The sequence below is a fragment of the Cetorhinus maximus genome, chromosome 19 (assembly GCF_964194155.1).
Source record: "Cetorhinus maximus chromosome 19, sCetMax3.hap1.1, whole genome shotgun sequence".
NCBI classification, from domain to species: domain Eukaryota; kingdom Metazoa; phylum Chordata; class Chondrichthyes; order Lamniformes; family Cetorhinidae; genus Cetorhinus; species Cetorhinus maximus.
In genome coordinates this window covers 76,779,985-76,802,921 of record NC_135897.1, presented here as the reverse complement: position 1 = coordinate 76,802,921, position 22,937 = coordinate 76,779,985, and the positions used below count along the sequence as shown (strand labels likewise).

Below are 22,937 nucleotides of genomic sequence, written 5' to 3'. Positions count from 1 at the left end.
ATGCCTCCATGCATCCTCCTCACAACCCCGCTCAGTTTTGTGTCATCAGCAAACTTGGAAATATTGCATTTCGTTCCCTCATCCAAGTCATTGATATATATCGTGAACAGCTGGGGCCCAAGCACTGATCCCTGTGGTAACACTAGTCACTGCCTGCCACCCAGAAAAAGACCCATTTGTTCCTTCAGGTACTTTCTGCTGTGGCACAAGATAGAAAGACAAATTGGGACCTTTTTGCTGTGCAGGCTTCTCCAGATTGTCATGGATACTATCAGATGATTCTGAGCAGCCACTGTTTTGGGGTGAAGCTCAGAGCTTCTGTGTCAATGAAAATGGGCAGCATCTGGCACATTCATCTTTATGTTGCTCAGTTCTCCCGTCAATGAAATGGATAGACTGTTCCACCCGCTTATGTTGGCATATATTTTGGAAAGGAAAGTGAGGAATTTATTTCTACCAAGGTATTCAAAGCCTGTCTTTGTCCAGTTAAGGAGATATGCCTTTCGTATTTGTGCTGCAATATCCGGGGCAAAGGCTTTTTCCTCCCTCAGTTAGTGTTAACTAACTGAGCGTCTGGCCTGAGATTTGGCTGAACTCTTTGAAAGTATGTAAGTTGCTGAGAAGAGAAGATTGGTAATACATAGCAGAATAGGAAGGATGAAAGTTAGGAGTTAAAGGACTTTGATTTGTTTAAGTGCACCTCCGAAGGGCACTTGCTCAAGCACAGTAAGTATGAATCTTGACTGTACCTGGCCGAAATCCCTTTCAATATCCAACAAGAGTATCAGGGAAGGCATGTATGTGCTGTTGCATACTTGAATGATTGGAGGGGCATCCTTGGAGGAAGTTGATTTGGTCTCGGTGGACTAGAAACCACTATGCTGTAATGTCAAATATAAAATACAAACAGAAAATGCTGGAAAATCTCAGCAGGTCTGACAGCATCTATGGAGAGAGAAACAGCCAATGCCTTGAGTCTGCATGACCCTTCTTCAGTGCTGTAATGTCAATTTAGGAGGGCTATAGCTCTGTAGGATTTACAAACATTGGGACCCTTGCCTCATCGATACTTGAGGGTAGATGTGGCTGACTTCAAGGATTCAGGGAGAGACCACTTCCAGTATGTAGTGGAATAGTCTTATCAACCCAGGGATCAGTTCAGGGAGGCAGGTTTTATAGAACTCAGATCAAAACCTTATAGTCAGGCGATGGTGAGTCGCCTGGTGGCGAGCTGTATTCTTGAACTGCTGCAGTCCATGTGGTGTAGGTACACCCACAGTGCTGTTAAGAAGGGAATTCCAGGATTTTGACCCAGCGACAGTCAAGGAACGGCAATATATTTCCAAGTCAGGATGGTGTGTGGCTTGGAGAGGAACTTTCAGGTTGTGATGTTCCCCTGCATTTGCTGCCCTTGTCCTTCTAGTTGGTAGGGGTTGCAGGTTTGGAAGGTGCTGTTGATGAAGCCTTGGTTAGTTGCTGCAGTGCATCTTGTATGTGGTACACACTGCTGCCACTGTGCAGCAGTGGTGGAGGGAGTGAATGTTGAAGGTAGTGGATGAGGTGCAAATCAAATGGGATGCTTTGTCCTGGATGGTGTTGAGCTTCTTAAGTGTTGTTGGAGCTGCACTCATCCAGGCAAGTAGAGAGTATTCCATTATGTTCCTGACTGTTCCTTGTAGATGGTGGATAGGGGAGTCAAGAGGTGAGCTACTCACCACATAATTCCTAGCCTCTGACATACTCTTTTTAAAATTTATTCATTCATGGGACGTGGGCATCGCTGGCAAGGCCAGCATTGTTGCCCATCCCTAATTGCCCTTGAACTGAGTGGTTTGCTCAGCCATTTCAGAGGGCATTTAAGAGTCAACCACATTACTCTGGGTCCGGAGTCATATGTAGGTCAGAACAGGTAAGGACAATGGATTGCATTCCCCAAAGGACATTAGTGAACCAGATGGGTTTTTACAACAATCAATTATAATTTCATGGTCACCATTACTGAGACTAGCTTCCAATTCCAAGTTTTTAAAAATTAATAATTGAATTCAAATTCTACCAGCTGCCATGGTGACATTTAACCAGAGCATTAGTCTGGGCCTCTGGATTACTCGTCTACTGTAACCGTCTCCCCTTAAAATGTAGCCTCAGTATTTATATGGCTGATCCAGTTCAGTTTCTGGTCAATGGTTAACCACGCCCCACCCTCCCCCCCAGGATGTTGATAGTGCAGGATTCAACCATGGTAATGCCATTGAGTGTCAAGGGGAGATGGTTGGATTCTCTCTGTGTTGGAGATGGTCAGTGTCTGGCACTTGTGTTGCATGAATGTTACTTGCTATTTATCAGCCTAAGCCTGAATGTTGCCCATGTCTTGCTGCACATGGGCATGGACCTGAGGAATCGCGAATGGTGCTGAACATTGTGCAATCATCAGCAAACATCCCTATCTCTGATCTTATGATGGAGGGAAGGTCATTGATAAAGTTCTTGAAGATGGTTGGGCCTAAGACATTACCCTGAGGAACTGCAGTGATGTCCTGGAACTAAGATCACAGAATCACACAGTGCAGAAGAGGCCCTTCGGCCCATCGAGTCTGCACCGACACGTGAGAAACACCTGACCTGCCTATCTAATCCCATTTACCAGCACTTAGCCCACAGCCTTGAATGTTATGACGTGCCAAGTGCTCATCCAGGTACTTTTTAAATGATGTGATGCAACCCGCCTCCACCACCCTCCCAGGCAGCGGTTTCCAGACCATCACCACCCTCTCGGTAAAAAAGTTTTTCCTCACATCCCCCCTAAACCTCCAGCCCCTCACCTTGAAATTGTGTCTTCTCGTAACTGGCCCTTCAACTAAGGGGAACAGCTGCTCCCTATCCATCCTGTCCATGCCCCTCATACTCTTGTACACCTCAATCAGGTCGCTCCTCAGTCTTCTCTGCTCCAACGAAAACAACCCAAGTCTATCCAACCTCTCTTCATAACTTAAATGTTTCATCCCAGGCAACACCCTGGTGAATCTCCTCTACACCCCCTCCAGTGTAATCACATCCTTCCTACAATGTGGCGACCAGAACTGCACACAGTACTCCAGCTGTTGCCTTACCAAGGTTCTATACAACTCCAACATGACCTCCTTACTTTTGTAATCTGTGCCTCAGTTTATAGACTAAGTGTCCCATATGCCTTTTTCACCACCCCACTAACATGTCCCTCTGCCTTCAGAGATCTATGGACAAACACGCCAAGGTCTCTTTGTTCCTCAGAACTTCTTAGTGTCATGCCGTTCATTGAATACTTCCTTGTCAAATTACTCCTTCCAAAGTGTATCACCTCACACTTTTCAGGGTTAAATTCCATCTACCACTTATCTGCCCATTTGACCATCCCATCTATATCTTCCTGTAGCCCAAGACAGTCAACCTCACTGTTAACCACCCGGCCAATCTTTGTGTCATCCGCAAACTTACTAATCCTAACCCCCTAGTCATCTATGTCGTTTATATAAATGATGAATAATAGGGGACCCAACACAGATCCCTGTGGTACGCCACTGGACACTGGCTTCCAGTCACTAAAGCATCCTTCTGTCATCACCCTCTGTCTCCTACAACTAAGCCAATTTTGTATCCATCTTATCAAATTACCCTGTATTCCATGTGCAATTGCCTTCTTTATAAGTCTCCCATGTGGGACCTTGTCAAAGGCTTTGCTGAAATCCATATAAACTACATCAACTGCACTACCCTCATCTACACACCTGGTCACCTCAAAAAATTCAATCAAATTTGTTAGGCATGACTTCCCTCTGACAAAGCCATGTTGACTATCCCTGATCAAACCTTGCCTCTCCAAGTGGAGATAGATTCTCTCCTTCAGAATTTTCTCCAATAGTTTCCCTACCACTGACGTGAGACTCACTGGTCTGTAGTTCCCTGACTTATCTCTACAACCCTTCTTAAATAGCAGAACCACATTAGCTGTTCTCCAGTCCTCTAGCACCTCTCCCGTGGCCAGAGAGGAATTAAAAATTTGGGTCAGAGCCCCTGTGATCTCCTCCCTTGCCTCCCTCAGCAGTCAGGGACACAAATCATCCGGACCTGGAGATTTGTCCGCTTTTAAGCCTGCCAACACCTCCAATACCTTGTCATTCCCTATATCAATTTGCTCAAAAACCTCGCAGTCTCTCTCCCTGAGTTCCACACTTTCATCCTCACGCTCTTGGGTGAAGACGGATGTGAAGTATTCGTTCAACACTCTACCAATGTCCTCTGGCTCCAGCCTTGGTCCCTAATGGGCCCTACTCTTTCCCTGGTTATCCTCTTCCCATTGATATACTTATAGAATACCTTGGGACTTTCCCTACTTTTACCAGCCAGAGCTTTCTCATATCCCCTCTTTGCTCTCCTAATGGCTTTCTTAAGCTCCACCCTGCACTTTCTGTACTCCACTAATGCCTCCTCTGATTTGCTTCCCTTGTACCTGCTAAAAGCCTCTCTTTTCCTTATCATCGTAACCTGAATATCTCTGGTCATCCATGGTTCTCTGGGCTTGTTACTCCTTCCTATCACCCTAGAGGGAACATGTTGAGCCTGTACTCTCCCCATTTCCTTTTTGAACACTCCCCACTGCTCCTCTTTAGATTTCCCCACAAATATCTGTTGCCAATCTACCTTGGCCAGATCCTGCCTTATTTTACTAAAATCCGCTCTCCCCAATCCAAAACATTTTTTTGCAACTTGTCAATTTCTTTGTCCATAACAAGCTTAAATTGTACCATGTTGTGGTCGCTATCACTAAAATGTTCCCCCACCACCACCTCAGCCACCTGTCTGGCTTCATTCCCCAGATGATTGACCTCCAACAATCACAGCCATCTCTTCCTTTGTGCTGGGTATGACTCCAACCAGTGGAGAGGTTACCCCCAATTCCCATTGTCAGACCTTTTGAATTTTTCCAGGTATTTTTGTTTTTGCTCTAGATTTCCAGCATCTGCAGTATTTTGCTTTTATTCCATTGACTCCAGTTTTGCTCGGGCCGCTTAATGCCACACTCGGTCAAATGCTGCCTTGATGTCAAGGGCAGTCACTCTTACCTCACCTCATGAGTTCAGCTCTTTTGTCTATGTCTGGACCAAGGCAGTAATGAGGTCAAGAGCTGAGTGGCCCTGACGAAACCCAAACTGAGTATCAGTAAGCAGGTTATTGTAAATAAATGCCACTTAATTGCACCGTCGGCAACACTTTCCATCACTTTGCTAATGATTGAGAGTGGACTGATGGGGTGGTAGTTGGCCAAGTTGGATTTATCCTGCTTTTTGCGTGCAGGACATACCTGGGCAATTTTCCACATTACTGGGTAGATGCCAGTGTTCTAGCTGTGCTGGACCATCTTGGCTAGGGACGCGGCTAGTTCGGGAGCACATTTTTCAGTACTATTGCCGTATGTTGTCGGGGCCCATAGCCTTTGCAGTATCCAGTGCCTTCAGTCGTTTCTTGATATCATGTAGAGTAAATTGAATTGGTTGCATCTATGATGCTGGAGACCTCTGGATGAGGCCGAGATGGATCATCCACTCAGCACTTCTGGCTGAAGATGGTTGCAAATGCTTCACCCTTGTCTTTTGCACTGACCTGCTGGGCTCTCCCATCATTGAGGATGGGAATATTTGTGGAGCCTCCTCCTTCAGCTAGTTGTTTAATTGTCCACCACTATTTACGACTGGACATGGCAGGACTGCAGAGCCTAGATCTGAACTGTTGGTTGTAGGTAGCTTAGCTCCGTCTTTCACATGCTACTTCTGCTGTTTGACATGCAAGTCGTCCTGTGTTGTAGTTTCAGCAGGTTGACGCTTCATTGTTAGGTGTGCCTGGTGCTGCTCCTGGCATGACCTCCTGCATTCTTCTTTGAACCAGGGTTGATCCCGCAGCTTGATGGTAATATTAGAGAGGGGGATATGCCAGGTCATGAAGTTACAGATTATGGTCAAGTACAATTCTGCTGCTGCTGATGGCCCACTGCACCTCATGGTTGCCCAGACTTGAGTTGCTAGATCTGTTCGAAATCTATCCCATTTAGCACTCTGGTAGTGCCATACAACACGATGGATGGTATCCCCAAAGTGAAGCGGACTTTGTTTCCACCAGGACTATGTGGTGGTCACTCCTACCGATGCTGTCATGTACAGGTGCATCTGTGGCAGGCAGGTTGGTGAGGATGAGGTCAATTATGTTTTTCCCTCTTGTTGGTTTCCTCAACAGCTGCCGCAGACCCAGTATAGCAGCTATGTCCTTTAGGACTTGGCCAGCTCGCTCTGTACTGGTGCTACCAAGCCACTCTTGGTGATGGACATTGGCGTCCTCCACCCAGAGTATATTCTGCGCCCTTGCCACCCTCAGTGCTTCCTCTGAGTGGTGTTCAACATGTAGGAGTACTGATTCATCAGCTGAGGGTGGGCAGTACGTGGTAATCAGCAGGAGGTTTCCTTGCCTATGTTTGACCTGATGCCATGAGGCTTCATGGGATCTGGAACCGATGTTGAGGACTCCCAGGGCAACTCCCTCCCATCTGTACACCGCTGTGCCACCACCTCTGCTGTGTCTGTCCTGCCGGTGGGATACCCAGGGATGGTGATGGTGGTGTCTGAGACATTGTAAGGTATGTTTCTGAGAGTATGGCTATGTCAAGCTATTGCTTGACCAGTCTGTGAGACAGCTCTCCCAATTTTGGCACAAGCCCCTAGACGTTAGTAAGCAGGACTTTGCAAGGCCAACAGGGTTGTTGTTTCCGGTGCCTAGGTCGAAGCCGGGCAATCCGGTCAGTTTCATTCCTTATTGACTTTTTAATGAGTGGCTTACTAGGCCATGTTAGAGGGCAGTTCACAGTCAGTCACAGTACTGTGGATCTGGAGTCACATGTAGGCCAGACTAGATAAGGATGGCAAATTTCCTTCCCCAAAAAGAAATTAGGGAACCAGATGGGTTTTTATGACAATCGAAAATGATGTCATGGTCACTATTACTGAGACTTGCTTTCAATTCCAGATTTATTCATTCAGTTTAAATTCCACCAGCTGCCATGGTGGAATTTGAATCCGTGTTCCCAGAGCATTAGCCTGGGTCCCTGGATTGCTAGTCCAGTGACATTACTAAGTGTGAGGTAATGACTGCTCACCATATCCCCCAACAATAAAACACCTGGCCACCGCTATCAGAATAGATCCCTGATCCCAAGGAATTTGGGCTGGTGGAGTAGAACACTGTGGTAGTGGGATAGGCTTCTTGCAGAAAGCCGCATTTACACATTGTTTCCTCATGTGTTCACCGAAGATTGTTTTCCTTCTTACTAAATAATCGAACCCCAGACATTTAAGAATATTATTTTAATGTCTGGCATATTGGTGATTCACATAACTTATTGTGTTTGGTCCCGTTTGGGCAGGTCAATTGGAATGGCAAGCTACAAGTTTCTTCTTGGGGATACCAAAACGAGTAGTCATACAAATTATTCCATTCGCTGCATACCTTTGGATCAATTTTCCTCACCTTTAATCCTTACATTTTAATTTTGAAGAGCTAAATCTTAAAATTCCTATTTCCCATTTTCATCATGCCTAAAAAAATGACCCATGTTGAATATTTAATGAGAATCTGCTGCATTGTTTGATTTTTGATATTGTTACTTATTTTGGGCCTTCTCTGTTTGGTCCCTCTGGTGTCACTCGGGGTGAGGGGGTGAGCAGTGATGTGGTGATCAGCGAGCTGCTTGTACCTTCACCACTCTGTAAAAAAAAACCAACTATGGCTTATTCAGAACAGTATTTAGTATCATTATATTCACCGCATCACAGATTTCCTGTACCCATGTGATATTTTTTATTTTAATCCCTTTGGGTATTTAATGTGTGTGTATATCAATATATATTTAAGCAGATGGAAAGTTTTTTTCAAATGCATTGATTTCCTTTCTGTGGCAAAGGGATAGAAAAATACAGCAAATGCGGTTTCAGCATCAAAAATGCATTTGGTAATCTTTAATTTTCTTTAACAAAAATACATGTTATAATATTCCTTTTTATGGCCAACGGAATGTTTACTTCCTGAGTGATTTTTTTTTTGAAGAAAGTCATGGATATGAGCCTGATTACCTGTTTCCAATTTGAACACACATACAAGAGTTGTCCTGTACTGCTGAGTATCCTGTGTACTGGGCAGACTCAAGTAGTTGATGTAAGAATCACAGATGTTCCTCTTATTTTCCTTCCTGGCTGCTAGCCTTTCGTGGACAGCAACAACGATGCAGTTGAATGTGGATTTTAAAACGACATGTGCATGTGTTTGCAGTGCTGCTGGGTGTATAGGATGCATTGAAAGCTGTGTGATTGGGGGCCAGCCTGTAGTTGATTGGTACAGTCTGGTAGAGTCTCAAGTTTCCATTGAATGCTAACAAAGACTGTTGAGTGTTCTGTTGGTACTGCAGTGAGAGCATGCTTTCTGAGTCCAGGTAAAAGAGAGAGCTTCTATAATTTATCATTACTACAGCCGCCTTCGTGTAAACAATGCCTGCATCCTTTTTGTATGTTATACTCAGCGATCCTGGAGTCGTAAATAGCTTATTGCCCTAGTTGCAAAGCATACTGGAAGTTTCAGTTAAGCAAAGTGCATAGTGTGGTGAGGGGGAGGGGCAAAGTTAAAGCCTAGCTTGCAACAGACATTATTTAAAGAGTGAAAATTGTTTCCATCAACTCAACAGCGTACTGTTATGCCTTACTGATCATCTGCCTGTTACTGTACATAATTAAATGTTAATTTTAAAAACGTGCAGAACATGATGGTGGTGCTGATAACAAAGGTGCCCTGAGTAAAGTGCATTAATAAGTTTCAGTTTCTACGCATGAGGTGTTTCTATTTATTTTTTTAAAAAGACTAGAACATCCTCTTAAAAATACTAGACCCATGCTATTCCTAGAATATCTCACTGCTATAATGGTGTTTTTCTTTTGTTCCATGGAATCTAATGCAGTGGAATAGTAGTTAGTGGTCAGCTGTATTCTAATGAAGTTGAGCCATTGTTTGTTCATAAAGGAGCTGGTGCATTCCACTGCCTTATGGTTTATTATCAAGCAGTGTGTGTGTGTGTGTGGGTAGCACCATTTGGTATCTGCCACTTGGGCTCTAGATCGGCGAATAAAATACTACTACTTCTTTCTTCTGTTTTTCTCTCTCTCTCTCGCTCCCCTCCTCCCTACCTGACATATTTTGAACCGTATAATGCTGCAGCTAGTGTAATCAAAATAATGTCAATGATTTGATCACGTAGGAAATCTGTGCCACCATTGAGCAGATTGTGTATGAACACTTTGCTGCACTTTTTTTTGAGTGCATTAAGACAAAATTTAATTGCAATGCTCGGTATCTCTACATAACTTATAATGAAGCTGTATAAATTATGTTAACTGCCTGAACTTCCAGAAAACTTTGTATGTGAGTTAATTCCCCTCTTTTCACCATCTCCCTCGTATGCCTTAGAATTTTTTTTGTCTTCCATCTTATTTTGTTTGCACCTTCCCTTCCCCAACAGTGTGGTGAGCCCCTGAATTGCCAGGCTTGTGTCAGTGTTGGACTCTGTCCAGCTATAAGGAAGTGCGTGGGAACAGCCAGAATTATCTCACCTCACCTCGTCTCACCAAATTCGCTCTTACCCCTATGGGGAAGTATCTCGATCAGGAACATACTGAGTAGAAAAATTACAGGCACAGGCATGGTATACCAACATTCTTTGCATTAGGACCTTCTAACCAGTGGTTTAGATGACGTCTGAACAGATGTGTTATATCTTTGGTGAGAAAGAAATCCTATTTTAGCCGTTTTCGGTGTTTAATTTTGATTTTTCCTTCTCTTTTATCGACTATGCATTTTAATGCCTTTATCTGTTGAAATTAGCTATAGTGCCACAGTTTTCCCAAGAGCCTCCTCCTCCAGTTAAGAAGGACAAAAATCAGCCAGAAGTCTTGTTTCTGTTTGCTATGCAGTGACCCCTGCTGGAAAGTGAATGTTGGGTGAGGCTGCGGTCAGGGTCTGCCTCCACAGTCAAATAGCCTGCCAGAAAACTACTTAAACTTGTGCAAGAATAAATGGTGACTTGGGCAGGGCACTTGGGAGAGCTGCTGGCACATGGGGATAGTTGGGGTGAACTGAAAAAAAGCTAACAATATAGTGACGCTTGCTTAGAAACAGGGATACAGTAGATTATGTGTAAATATTGACCATTATTCTTGATAATTTTGTTGATACTGTACTTTTTAGGGAGAATCAGGGACACTCTGTAAACTAGCAACTGTTGACGAATTAAATGTTTTTGTCTTTGGCTGGCAAAAGATATGGTATGTATCCATCTCCAAACCCATCCTCGACCCTGAGGGATTGCCCAAGAGAGAAAGCATATATTGTAAATGAAAGGGTAAAAAATACATGGGGGACTAGTCAATTATCTTAATACTGTTGTTAGTACCTTGCTGTTTTCAAATTAGCTGCTGAATTTGTCTACAGAAAAACAAAGTCTACAGTGGGCAATTCGCTGTGTGTGAAGTGGTCTGGGGTGTCCCGTGTTTAAAAAAAAAACTCAATTCTTCCTGTTAATTTAAGTTTAGTTCTTATGGTTTACATTGCCACCTCAGTCCTTGTTAGAAATGATGGCCTTCCAGTTACTGATCAGGTAACTGAAATGCCTTTAGGAAAGAAGAATTCAGGAAGTGCAATGCCTGCTACATGTGAAATGTAGGTAAGGAACTAATAATTTGAAAGGTTTACAAGCTACAGACATTGGGCAGAGCAGGCAGCAGTCTCAAAAGTTGTTTACACTAAACATGTGTTATTCTACATCACCAAGCCTTCATAAACATTAACGTTTCTGTTAATTATGCTGGAACTATGCTCCCATTTCAAAATCCAATATTTTGGGTACATCACATTCCCCCCCACCCCCACCCAGCCCCATGTTCCTGGACTAAAACTGTTTATTCCCTCTTCGTTTGTTGCAAACACTGAGGATGAACTGATCAAAAATGATTTATAACTTACTGTTTTCTCTCCTTTTTTATTTTGTTTTATTTTTATTCCTGATTTTGTTTAAAACTCTTGTTCATTTTCTGTCCAACATACTGTGTCCTGGACACTGAGTAACTTGCACACTTGTGATACCACGATACGGCCACTTAGTTTTTTGAGTGTTTATCAGAGAGATCCGGCGGCTGTTTGGTTTCTCGGTGGACAGCGAATGCCTGAAGAAATGGATCTTAGTGGGAAATTATTCGCAAATCAGTGGCTGTGCCCAGAGCTCCTTTTAGAATACTGAAATCACTGTGAAGAGAGAAGCAGTGGAAAATACAGCGGTTGAATTCAGAGAAAGTTTTAATGACCTTCTGCTATTTTCCTGTTCCTCTGTGCACCTGTTAGGTTTTATCCATGCAGGTGACCTCTGCTGTTATTCTTCTGTCAAGTACTAGCTTAGCTCAGTTGCTGAAAGTGTCATCACTGAGTGGGAAAGTTATGGGTTCAACCCCCATGGGGTACTGGAACACACATTATGATGGTGTGCTGTATTTTCCAGTGAGATGCTAAACTGGGGACCTGTCTGCCCACTCAAGACAGATGGAAAAAGATTTCATGCAACTCCATATAGAGGAGAAAATTTTGGCCAGTACACCAGGGGAACGCTACTGCTCTTTTCCAAATGTAGCTATGGAATTATTGACGCCTGCCCTGAGAAGAGAGAAGGAGGCCTAATTTAACCTCATCAAATGGTACCTTTAGCAATGTAGCACTGACTCCTTCAGTACTGCACTGAAGTGGCAGCATGGGTAATGCTGTCATGTATCTGGACTGGGTCGTAATCTACGACCTTCTGACTCATGCTGCAACTGAGACAAGATTGACACTTAAGTGATTCCTCCTCGATTGTGCATGCTGTAAAGCTTTCCTCATTTTTAAATTTTGTTGCTGCTTCCTGTAGGATTTGCTAATAATTAAAAATATTGTTGGTGATTAGTCTATGAAATGTTTTTATTTTATTCAACCAGCTAGCAAAGCTGCATTCTTTTATTCTTCCACAGGATGTGGGTGTCACTGGCAAGGCCAGTGTTGGTTGTCCATCCCTAATTGCCCATGAGAAGGTGGTGAGCTGCCTTCTTGAACCGTTGCAGTTCATCTGGTGCAGGTACACCCATGGTGCTGCTAGGAAGGGATTTCCAGGATTTTGCTCCAGCGACAGTGTAGGAGCAATGATATAACTCCCAGTCAGGAAGATGTGTGGCTTGGAGAGGAACCTCCAGATGGTGGTGTTCCTATGCATCACCAAGGCTCCTTAGACAGCACCTTTCAAACCCACGACCACTACCACCTAGAAGGTCAAGGAACACCATCACCTGGAAGTTCCCCTCCAAGTCACTCACCACCCTGACTTGGAAATATATCGCTGTTCCTTCACTGTCGCTGGGTCAAAATCCTGGAACTCCCTAACAGCACTGTGGGCGTACCTACACCACATGGACTGCAGCGGTTCAAGAAGGCAGCTCAACATCACCTTCTCAAGGGCAACTAGGGATGGGCAATAAATGCTGGCCCAGCCAGCGAAGCCCATAACCTGTGAATGAATAAAAAAAAATATGCTGCCCTTTGTCCTTCTAGGACAGTGGTAGAGGTCGCAGGGTTGGACAGTGCGGTCGAAAGGGCCTTGGTGAGTTGCTGCAGTGCTGCTTTTAATTGGTAGACACTGCTGCCTCTGTGCGCTGGTGGTGGATGAAGCGAATGTTTACGTTGGTGGATAGGATGCTGATGAAATGGGCTGCTTTGTCCTGAATGTGTTGAGCCTCTTCAGTGTTGTTAGACCCCACTCATCCAGGCAAGTGAAGAGTATGCCACCACACTCCTGAATTGTGCCATGTAGATGGTGGACAGGCTTTGGCATGTCAGGAGTTGAGTTACTCATCGCAAAATTCACAGCTTCTGACCTGCTCTTGGTAGCCACAGTCTTAATATGGCTGGTCCAGTTCAGTTTCTGGCAAATGGTAACCCCCAAGATATTTATAGTGGGGGATTCAGCAATGGTAATGTGATTGAATGTCAAGGGGAGATGGTTGGATCCTCTCTTGTTGGAAATTGTCATTGCCTTGCACTTGTATGGCAAGAATGTTACTCATCATGTATCAGTCTAAGCCTGAATGTTGTCCAGGTCTTGCTGCATAGTCACATGGACTGCTTCAGTATCTGAGGAGTTTGTGAATGGTACTGAATATCATGCAATCATCAGGGAACAGCCCCACTTCTGACTTTACAATGGATGGAAGGTCATTGATGAAGCAGCTGAAGATGGTTCGGCCTAGGACACTACCCTGAGTAACTCCTGCAGCCATGTCCCAAGACTGAGATGATTGACCTCCAACAACCACAACCACCTTCCTTTTGTGTTAGATATGACTCCCAACCAGCAGAGTTTTCCCCCTGATTCCCATTGACTTCAGTTTTGCTAAGGCTCCTTGATGCCATGCTCAGTCAAAAGCTTGGTGTCAAGGGCAGTCATTCTCACCTCCCCTATTGAGTTTGGTTCTTTTGTCCATGTTTGAATTGAGGCTGTCAGGAGTTGAGTGGCCCTGGCGAAACGCAGGCTGAGGGTCAGTGAGCAAGTTATTGCTATGTAGGTGCTGCATCACAGCACTGTCAGCGACATCTTCCATCACTTTGCTGATGATCGAGAGTAAACTGATGGGGCGTTAAATGGCCAGATTGGATTTATCCTGCTTTTTGTGGACATGACGTACCCGGGCAATTTTCCACATTGCCGGGTTGATGCCAGTGTTGTAGCTGTACTGGACAGCTTGACTAGGTGTACAAAAAGTTTTGAAGCAGAAGTCTTCAGTACTATTGCTGGAATGCTGTCAGGGCACATAGCCTTTGCAGTATTCAGTGCCATCAGCTGTTTGTTGATATCATGTGGAGTGAATCAAATTGGCTGAAGATTGGCATCTGTGGCATTGGGGACCTCAAGAAGAGGTCGAGATGGATCATCCACTTGGCACATCTGGCTAAAGATGGTTGCAAATGCTTCAGCTTTGTCTTTTGCACTGATGTGCCTGGCTCTGCCATCATTAAGAGATGGTGATATTTGTGGAGGCTCCTCCTCTGGTTACTGGCTTAATTGCCCACTATTCACAACTGGCTGTAGCAGGACTGCAGAGCTTAGATCTGACCTGTTGGTTGTGGGATCGCTTAGCTCTCTTTCGCATGCTGCTCCCACTGTTTGGCATGTAAGTAGTCCTGTTGTAGCTTCACCAGGTTGACGCCTCATTTTTAGAAATTCCTGCATGCTCTCCTGCACTCTTCATTAAACCAGGGTTGATTCCCCAGCTTGATAGTATGTTAGACTGAGGGATATGCCAGACCATGATGTTACAGATTGTGGTTGTATACAACTCTGGTGCTGCTGATGGCACACAGCGCTTCATGGATGCTGAGTTTTCAGCTACTAGGTCTGTCCTGAAATGGTCTATGGCACATTGATAGTGCCACGTAACACACTGGAGGGTACCCGAAGAGGGAAGATGGAATTTCGTCTTCATAAGGACTGTGCGGTGGTCACTCCGACCCATACTGTCATCAACAGTTGCATCTGTGACAGGTAGATTGTTGAGGACAAGGTCTAGTATGTTTTTCTCCCATGTTGGTTCCCTCACCACCTGCCACAGACCCAGTCTAGCAGCTATGTCCTTTAGGACTCGGCCAGCTCAGTCTGTAGTGGTGCTACTGAGCCATTCTTGGTGATGGACATTGACATCCCCCACCCAGAGCACATTCTGTGCCTTGCACCCTGAATGCTTCCTCCAAGTGGTGTTCAGTGTGGAAGAGCACTAATTCATCAGCTGAGGGAAGATGTTAGGTACCATATTTGACCTCATGTCATCTCCGGAGTCAATGTTAAGGACTCCCAGGACAACTTCCCCCCCAACCGCATGCCACTGTGCTGCCACCTCTGCTGATTCGGTCGTGCTGGTGGGGCAGGACTTAACCCAGGGATGGTAATGGTGGTGTCTGGGACAAGTTATGATTCAGTCAGTATGACTTTATCAGGCTGTTGCTTGACTAGCCTGTGGGACAGTTCTCCCAATTTTGGCACAAGCCCCCAGATTTTAGTAAGGAGAACTCTGCAGGGCCGACGGGGCTTATTTTGCTGTTGTTGTTTCCGGTGTCTAAGTCAATGCCAAGTGTTCTGTCCGGTTTTATACCTTTTCCACTTTTCTGTAATGGTTTGATACAACTAAGTGACTTCCTAGGCCATTGTAATGGATAGTTAAATGTCAGTTACATTGTTGTTGATCTGGAGTCACATGTAGGCCAGACCGGGTAAGGACAGCAGATTTCCTCCCTTAAAGGACATTAGTGAACCAGATGTTTACAACAATCAGTGATAGCTTCCTGGCACCATTGCTGAGACTAGCTTAAATTCCACCTGCTGCTGTGGTAGAATTTGAACCCATGTCACCAGAGCATTAGTCTGGGTTTCTGGATTACTAGTCCTGTAACATTACCAGTACGCCACTGTCTCCCTGGTTGGAGCTTTGAAGCCCATATACTAACTTGCACAAGTCCCATCCACCCTTGCTCGCTAATGTACCTTGCCTCCCATCTGTCCTCCATCACTACGCCTCAAGTTTAAAATTTTCATCCATTGTTTCAAATCCTTTCATGATCTTGAACCAACCTATCCCTGTAATCTGTTCCAACTCGACAACCCTCCAAGATCTCTGCACTTCTCCAATTCTGGCCTCTCATACATTCCCGAATTTAATTGCTCCACCAGTGGCAGCTGTGCCTTCAGCTGCCTAGGCCCTAAGCTCTGGAATTCCTTTCCTGAAACTCTCTGCTTCTCAATCTCTCTGACTCCCTTTAAGAAACTTCTTAAACCTTACCGCTTCGACCAAGCTTTTGCTCACCTCTCGTTCCTGATGTCAAATTTTGTTTGACAATACTTCCGGGAAGCACTTGGGATCTTATACTCCATTAAAGGCACTGTATAAATGCAAGTTGTTGAAGTAGTGATTCATCAACACCATCTGTGTTTTCACTATACAGGCCTCTCAATACACAATGCTGTCAGTACTTTAATGAGATAAAGCTTTTCGAAATTGCCTTATTAAGCCTTGATATTGCAGCATTTGTTTTTTTTGATACCATTGCCAGACATATTAATGTAATTTTTCCCTTCTGCCATTGGAAACTGTTTTATTTAAATCAAAGCATTTGGGTCAATGCCATTCCCTGTGTTACAGTCCATTGTCTGCTTTCTCACAAGCCCCATCAGCAGTGCCTCTATATTGACTGCTGTGGATATCATTGGTAATGATAGGCCTATTGAGACAGGCGGTAGCTTTTCTTGCTTCCTGGGGCATTCCAGCTAAAAAAAAAAACAGCTGCTAGAGCAGGCAACAGCTTTGCTGATCAGTGCCAGTGCATGTCCACCACCTGTGCTGGCATTAGAGCTGCAGGCTTTGGCACTTAAAGCACTAGAGTCAGAGCAGGTGTTCCTGTTGGCGCGTTCGGGGTGTATGTGGATCCTCTGGAAGGGATTTCACTGTTTGATGATCTAGGGCTCCTGGAACTCAGTGTAAAAAAAATTTTTTGGCAAATTGACTAATTTCACATTAGACAAACAAGCTGCCTCAAGCGGCAGGGTTTTTAATCCCAAAACTCTTGCTTTCAGTTTACTTTTAGAACACGGGAAAGGAAAACCATTTCTTCCAATGTCCTTATTGTTCAGTAGCACCACCTAGAATATTGGAGGCAGTGTGTGTTTTTGGAAGCAGTTAACGAATGTATGTTGACACAGTAACCAGGCTATGGAATGAATTAAGAATCTCTTTATTAGGTATGTAATGTGGTGGGGGGTGGGGAGATGCTGTGAACCAAAGGCCCCTTTCCCATCTAAGCTGGAGAACAAATTTTAGAAGAAGGTCTGAATGGTTCTTTTCCAACAATGAGCACTTCTTTGAAAGTCAGTTGCAAGGTATGGTGATGAACACTGTAGGCCCTTTTTTGTTTTGATCGAGGTTTTAAAATACTTTTCTTCAGCATTGAATTCAAATGACGAGGAGTGGGGTTGTAGTGGTTTTATGGAGATAGTGGTGCTGACTATGAGCAGACTGTATTGTCATATGCAGAAACAATACAGATAGAAATTTAATGAGTTGTAAATCCAGAGATGATTTGGCAGCAGCTGCTTATGTTCATTCAGTTCCTTCATATTGCTGAGCTGAATAGCCCAGATGATGTCATGAGTACTTGCTGGCTAAAAATGATAACCATGTAAAATTCCACTGGACAGGGGAATTTTCTTTACTTTGCATGAAGGCGAGGACCAGAACAAGTAACCTATTTAACCATTTCATCGCTCAGTTTCTTGAAAGTTTCTAATGAATTATTACCTTTTCTTCATAATTTTCAGAAATAATGAAATTAATCCCAAAAGGAATTGCTTTGTTTGGAAGATTTTCAAAATGTCAACTGCTTTTTGGCTGCTCCCAGTGTCATTCTTCAGGTGATTGCTACCTGGAGCATAAATGTCTCCCTAATTGACTCATGCTCCTATCAAATCACCCAATGCATGGCCAAGTTGCAAAGAGGAGAAAATGTAGATTGCAAATAGCTGCAAAAGACTTGCTGTTACTAACTAACATCTGTCACAGATAGTTACCACGTATATCATGTTGGTTTAGTTTCTGCAAGAATGAAAATCCAGTGTTCTGTGTATACGACTAAAATTTTTAAGCTTTGCATCTAGGCCTCGGCTCTTTTGCTTTGTCTTCCTCTCCAATCACTCGTGTATTGCTGTATAATTCTTGTTAACTGAAAATGGCTTGTACATAGTTATGAGCTGCTGCAATCATTGTTACTGTTTGTCTTGCATGTCCTACTGTTCATGGCTCTGCTAATCTGTAAATTAATTCTTGCCGCCTCCTTTCTTGGATTTTTTTTTTCTTGTGTCACTAAAGCTCTCCCTGTTTTTCCTGCCGCTGGCTTATCCATCTTGAGACCTCTATTTATCTTCTCTTTCCCCCTATTTTGACTCAAAATCAATCTTGCATGATATGTCTCTGAGTCATCCCCCTTGCTCCACGCCCCATCTAAAAACAATGGGAGAGAAAGGTGGATTTCAGATACAGAGGAGCATGTTGGAGATGCCTAGACAGACTACTATGCTTAATGGCCTTGAGTGCTTTGAGCACCTGAGTTTTCATACCAGCCCACTCCCCCCCCACCCAGATTTAAACTAAACCTTTCAAAGTGTTGGTGCCTAGAGTACAGCATCAAATGATGGAGTTTGTGTTGAGGTCCACCAGGAGGACATCCATGATTTTTGACCCAGTTTCAGCCGTACAAACATTCCGAAGGACTTTACACATGAACTAACCAAGCCATCAAATCCAACAAAGAGTTCACCCATGTAGAAACATTATCAAAGTCCAGCCCTTCTACCCTCTTGGAAGCTGTACTTTCAGGCTGACCCTTTTTGTTGTCAGTGTCATTATGCTGGCTAATCTATTTTGCCCAGGACAGGGTAGACCTTTAGTAAAGGGGCTGCCTCTGATCAGTGTACTCTCATGATTGTAACACAAGCATTGCCTCGTTTCTTACTAAATCTGGCAACATAAGTCAATGATTTAATTGGATTGGCACTTGAGGGAAATAAACCTGAATATTACTGAAAAGAAAGACATGTTGCTGAAGCTTTTCATCTGCACTCATCAGGACAAATGCAAGAACACCAAATGTCACACTATCACAACAATTTATACTACAGGAGAATGCTGATTGGTTGGCAAATCAACTCTGGCCAAGGCGTTGCCATGGAGAAAGCAACAGGGAACTGTAAGCTCCCAGGTAATTCAAAAAAGGCACAAGGCTTGAACATATTCCTTTTGCTTGCAGAGAACAGGTCCCTGTGTATGTAATGCATGTCACTTCAAGCAAGCATGAATGAGCCACGTTACAAGCTCGACTGATTATCTTAAATTTGTTGTTAGTGTAGGGATTAGCGCACTCAGGATTATTCAGCAAGTGCTGCCCAATTGCTGAATCACATCCAACAGGAGACATTTTGTTTTGGATTTTGCAAGCACGGGCTGGTTGAGTGCAGTCTGTAGTCTGCCTCTTATGAACAGCTGAAGAAAAATGCTGTTTGATTTGATGGGCCAAATGGCCGCCTCCTGTGCTGGAATAATACTATGATGCTACGAATGCTTGCGTCCTTGCCCCAATTATTTCTTATCTAAAGTGGACCTAAACTTTGTACTTTAGGTTATAAAGGGTTGAGACCATTTCCTATAGAAAATAATCCCCAAATTGAGTAGCTGAGCTTCCTGCAGATCTTTCTGGGATCCAGTGATGGGACTGGTTTATCAGTGGGTCATGAGGGAACAGGGAGAGATGCGCACATGCGTCTAACAAGGAAAGTGAAACCTAACAAAAGGTAAACACAACACAGAACAAACACACTTTCAGGCAGAGATTGTGGCGTAATGTTGATACCATTGGTCTAGTAACCCAGAGACCCAGGCTAATGCTCTTCATGGGACATGGGTTTAAATCCCATCAGGAATGGTGACCATGAAATCTTCATCAATTGTTGTAAAAACCCATCTGGTTCACTAATATTTTTTAGGGAAGGAAATTAGCCATCCTTACCCAGTCTGGAGTGCATGTGACTCTGCATCCACAACAGTGTGGTTGGCTCTTAACTGCCCTTTGAAATGGCCTAGCAAGCCACTCAATGCATGGACAGATGCTGGCCTTGCCTATTAACGCCCACATCTTATGAAAGAATAAAGAAAAAATGTTTTCTGTAATACAAAAATGCACAAAATTATGCAAGACTGTTAGTCAACTTAGTCTCCTCGCTCATTATTGCAGTCTGCACTTTTCTTGCCTGTTTTCTTCCCCTTCTCCAGAATGAATTGCATACTAGTGCTATTTGTGCTGCAGTACCTCAGCCAAGTGGTCATTATCCATGTAGGAGCTATGAAGGTGCGTGTTTGACAGACTATTTTATCATAGGATCAAAGCAACTCAAAGAATAAGGAGGCCATTTGGCCCCTTGTACCTGTGCTGGCTTTTTGAAAGAGCAGTCATGCTTAGTCCAACATCTCTGCCATTTGTCCCTAAACTTGTAAGTTCCTTATGTACCTATCCAGTTTTCTTTTAAAGTTATTTACGGAATCAACTTGCACTACCCTTTTCAGGTGGACCGTTCCAGAGCCCGACAACTCTGAGTTTACTCCTCATCTCTCCTTTAGACCCTTTGCCAATGATTTTGAATCCAGAATATCTGGTTATTGACCCAATCGCAAGAGAGAATTATTTTTCTCTCTCTACTCCTATCAACATTGATCATCTTGAAAAGCTTTCCTTGGCCACCCCTTAACATTCTCTTTTCCAAGGAGAACCCCTAACTTTTCCAACACCTCATAACTGAAGTCCCTGGTAACCTTTCTAAAGCAGGTGTATTGTGAACGAATCCAATTTTTTCTCACCAAACGTCCAATCCTGAGTCCTTCAAGCAGGGGTTGTTAGATTGTGATGGTGGGTGGGTGGTTTTCCCTTCCATATCTCTTAAGGGAGCAGAGGCCAGTTCTAACATCCCTGTCACCAGTATGTCTAAGTTCAGCTTAGTATCCTCTGGGGCAAAACTCTGGGACCTTCCTGGCCTCTGTTTCCCATTTTCTGACTGGATAAATGTGGTTTGAGGGATTGACGCTTTGCTAGGCATATCTTCCCTCTTCCCTACAGCCCTCTCTATTCGCATTTGATTTGCAAGCACTTTTCCCAATTCCTTACTCATGCAAATGTGTTTCCTTTTTAAAAACAAAACTGCTGCAGTGCAATGATGTGGGCTAGATACATGTTGAATACACTAAACAGGAAGAAAATATAATGATTTCGCTGAAAGGCAAAGTGCAGGCAAGGCTCCCTTCTTCTTAAAGTTCTTATCATTGAAGAAATTAATGAGCTTTTTCTTTTCATTTTAAAACTCTAGTAATGTGCTCCAACAACATCTCCTACGTGATGCAGCCCATAATCAAGGGCTAGATTGCAGCTGAGAATGTGATAAGTCTGGGTGGTGAAGTCCTACCCCATCTCAATGTCCAACTTGGATATCCAGCCACCAGGGGCTGCTCCTTCCTTGCATACAAATGGCAGTGAGGAAACAGGGGCAGTGTCCAAGGCACATTTCCCTCCTTTCCACCTCAGTTATGACCTCTTTCTTGTGGAAGGTGGGGGTAGATCCAGGATAGTGGTGGTATAGGAGGATCCCTGGCCTCCCAGTGGAGGCCGGGAGCTTTGTAGTAATTGATATAACACACTCTGGCTTCATTCGGCCTTGAACACTTAAACCCCACTATACAGCCTGAGGAAGAAAACATACAAATAACAGGGACGGTGGGCGGGGGATCATCAAGGTGGGGGGGGGGCACTTTACAACCTTCTGGAGTCAACATTGAGTTCAGCAGTTTGAGAGAATAACCATTGATCCCATATTTTTCAGATAGCAGGTGTTGGTAATGATTCTGCTGTTGCCATTTACACCTTCACCAGAGCCCCAATGTTTCTTTTTACGTGTCCTATTTCCTTTGAATTGTGTCATCACCCCTTTTTGTCATTTACCATCTATACTTGTGTTTGAGACTGGCAAAAGTCATGGGGTAGACTTTTACACAGGTAATGTTTTTGAGGGATTGACATGCTTGCTTAATTTGGGCCCAAAAAAAGCCCGTCGCGATGGAATAAAATAAAACACTAAAAATTTCACATTGATTATTAGTCAGAATTTGATCACTATTAATTTTGAATAAATAAAAACAAAACTTAAATGTATAGATGTTTTAAGCAGAATTATACTTTTGCTTCTGAATTTTTTGGGGCTTTGATCCCTGAAAAATTATGGGGTCAACTTTTACATGAATATATATGGTAATTTCTCCTGCTTTCCAGCCTAGCACAGCCTTCTGTTTTGTTTTCTGTGCAACTGCCCCCGCCCCCCCAACTCCACAACCACCACCCTTCCCTGCCCCGAACTTGCTGAAAACCTATTACAACTCTATATAACATTTTCCAGTTCCGATCCGATGTCACAGCCCTGAAGCGTTAACTATTTCCCTCTCCGAGGATGCTGCCTGACTTGTTGAATGCTTCCAGCATTTTCTGTTCTTCTTACATTAGCTTTGTTTATTTGTTTTAACCTGTTTTAAGCTAATTGCCAAAAGAACCAGAGTTGAGATGAGGGAAATTTTTTTTTTTTCGCACACCTGGAATCCACTGCCTGAAAGAGCAATGGAAGCAGATTCAATAATAACTTTCAACAAGGAGTTGTGTCAAAGGGGGGGAAATTTGCAGGGCTACAGAGAAAAAGCAGGGGAGTGGGACTTATTGTGTAGTTTTTTTTCATGGAGGTGACACAGGCACAATAGGCTGAATGGCCTCTTCCAGTACTGTATTATTCTACAATTCTATTCACATATTCCAGAAACATTGAGAAGAACTCAAGGTACATTAGGTATCATCTCAAAGGTACCTCGGGGAGGCAGTGGTGTAGTGGTATTGTCACTAGTAATCCAGGGTAATGCTCTGGGCACCACAGCAGATGATGAAATTTTGAATTCAATAAAAATCTGGATGAAATCGTTGCCGATTGTTATAAAAAAAACCCATCTGGTTCACTAATATCCTTCAGGGAAGGTAATCTGCTGTCCTTACCTGGTCTGCTTTACAGGTGAGTCCAGACCTGCAGCAATGTGGTTGGCTCTTAAATGCCATCTGAAAGGCACTCAGTCCTCAAGGGCAATTAGGGATGGGCAATAAATGCTGGCCTTGTCAGTGATGCCCACATCACA

General features: G+C 43.8%; 1 protein-coding gene across 6 annotated transcripts in view; it reads left to right on the top strand.

The window, feature by feature from the left end:
- LOC144693948 (transcription factor Dp-2-like) overlaps window positions 1-22,937 on the top strand; it is a 217,571-nt gene that overhangs the window by 97,635 nt on the left and 96,999 nt on the right. The window contains exon 1 of one of the 6 annotated variants that reach the window (XM_078564213.1): window positions 8,409-8,506. The exons of the other annotated variants lie outside the window; for them this stretch is intronic. Coding sequence (XP_078420339.1) covers window positions 8,443-8,506 — 64 coding nt within the window. The 5' untranslated portion in view covers window positions 8,409-8,442. Of the gene's footprint in view, window positions 1-8,408; window positions 8,507-22,937 lie in introns of those variants that run through there. 6 annotated transcript variants of the gene reach the window in all.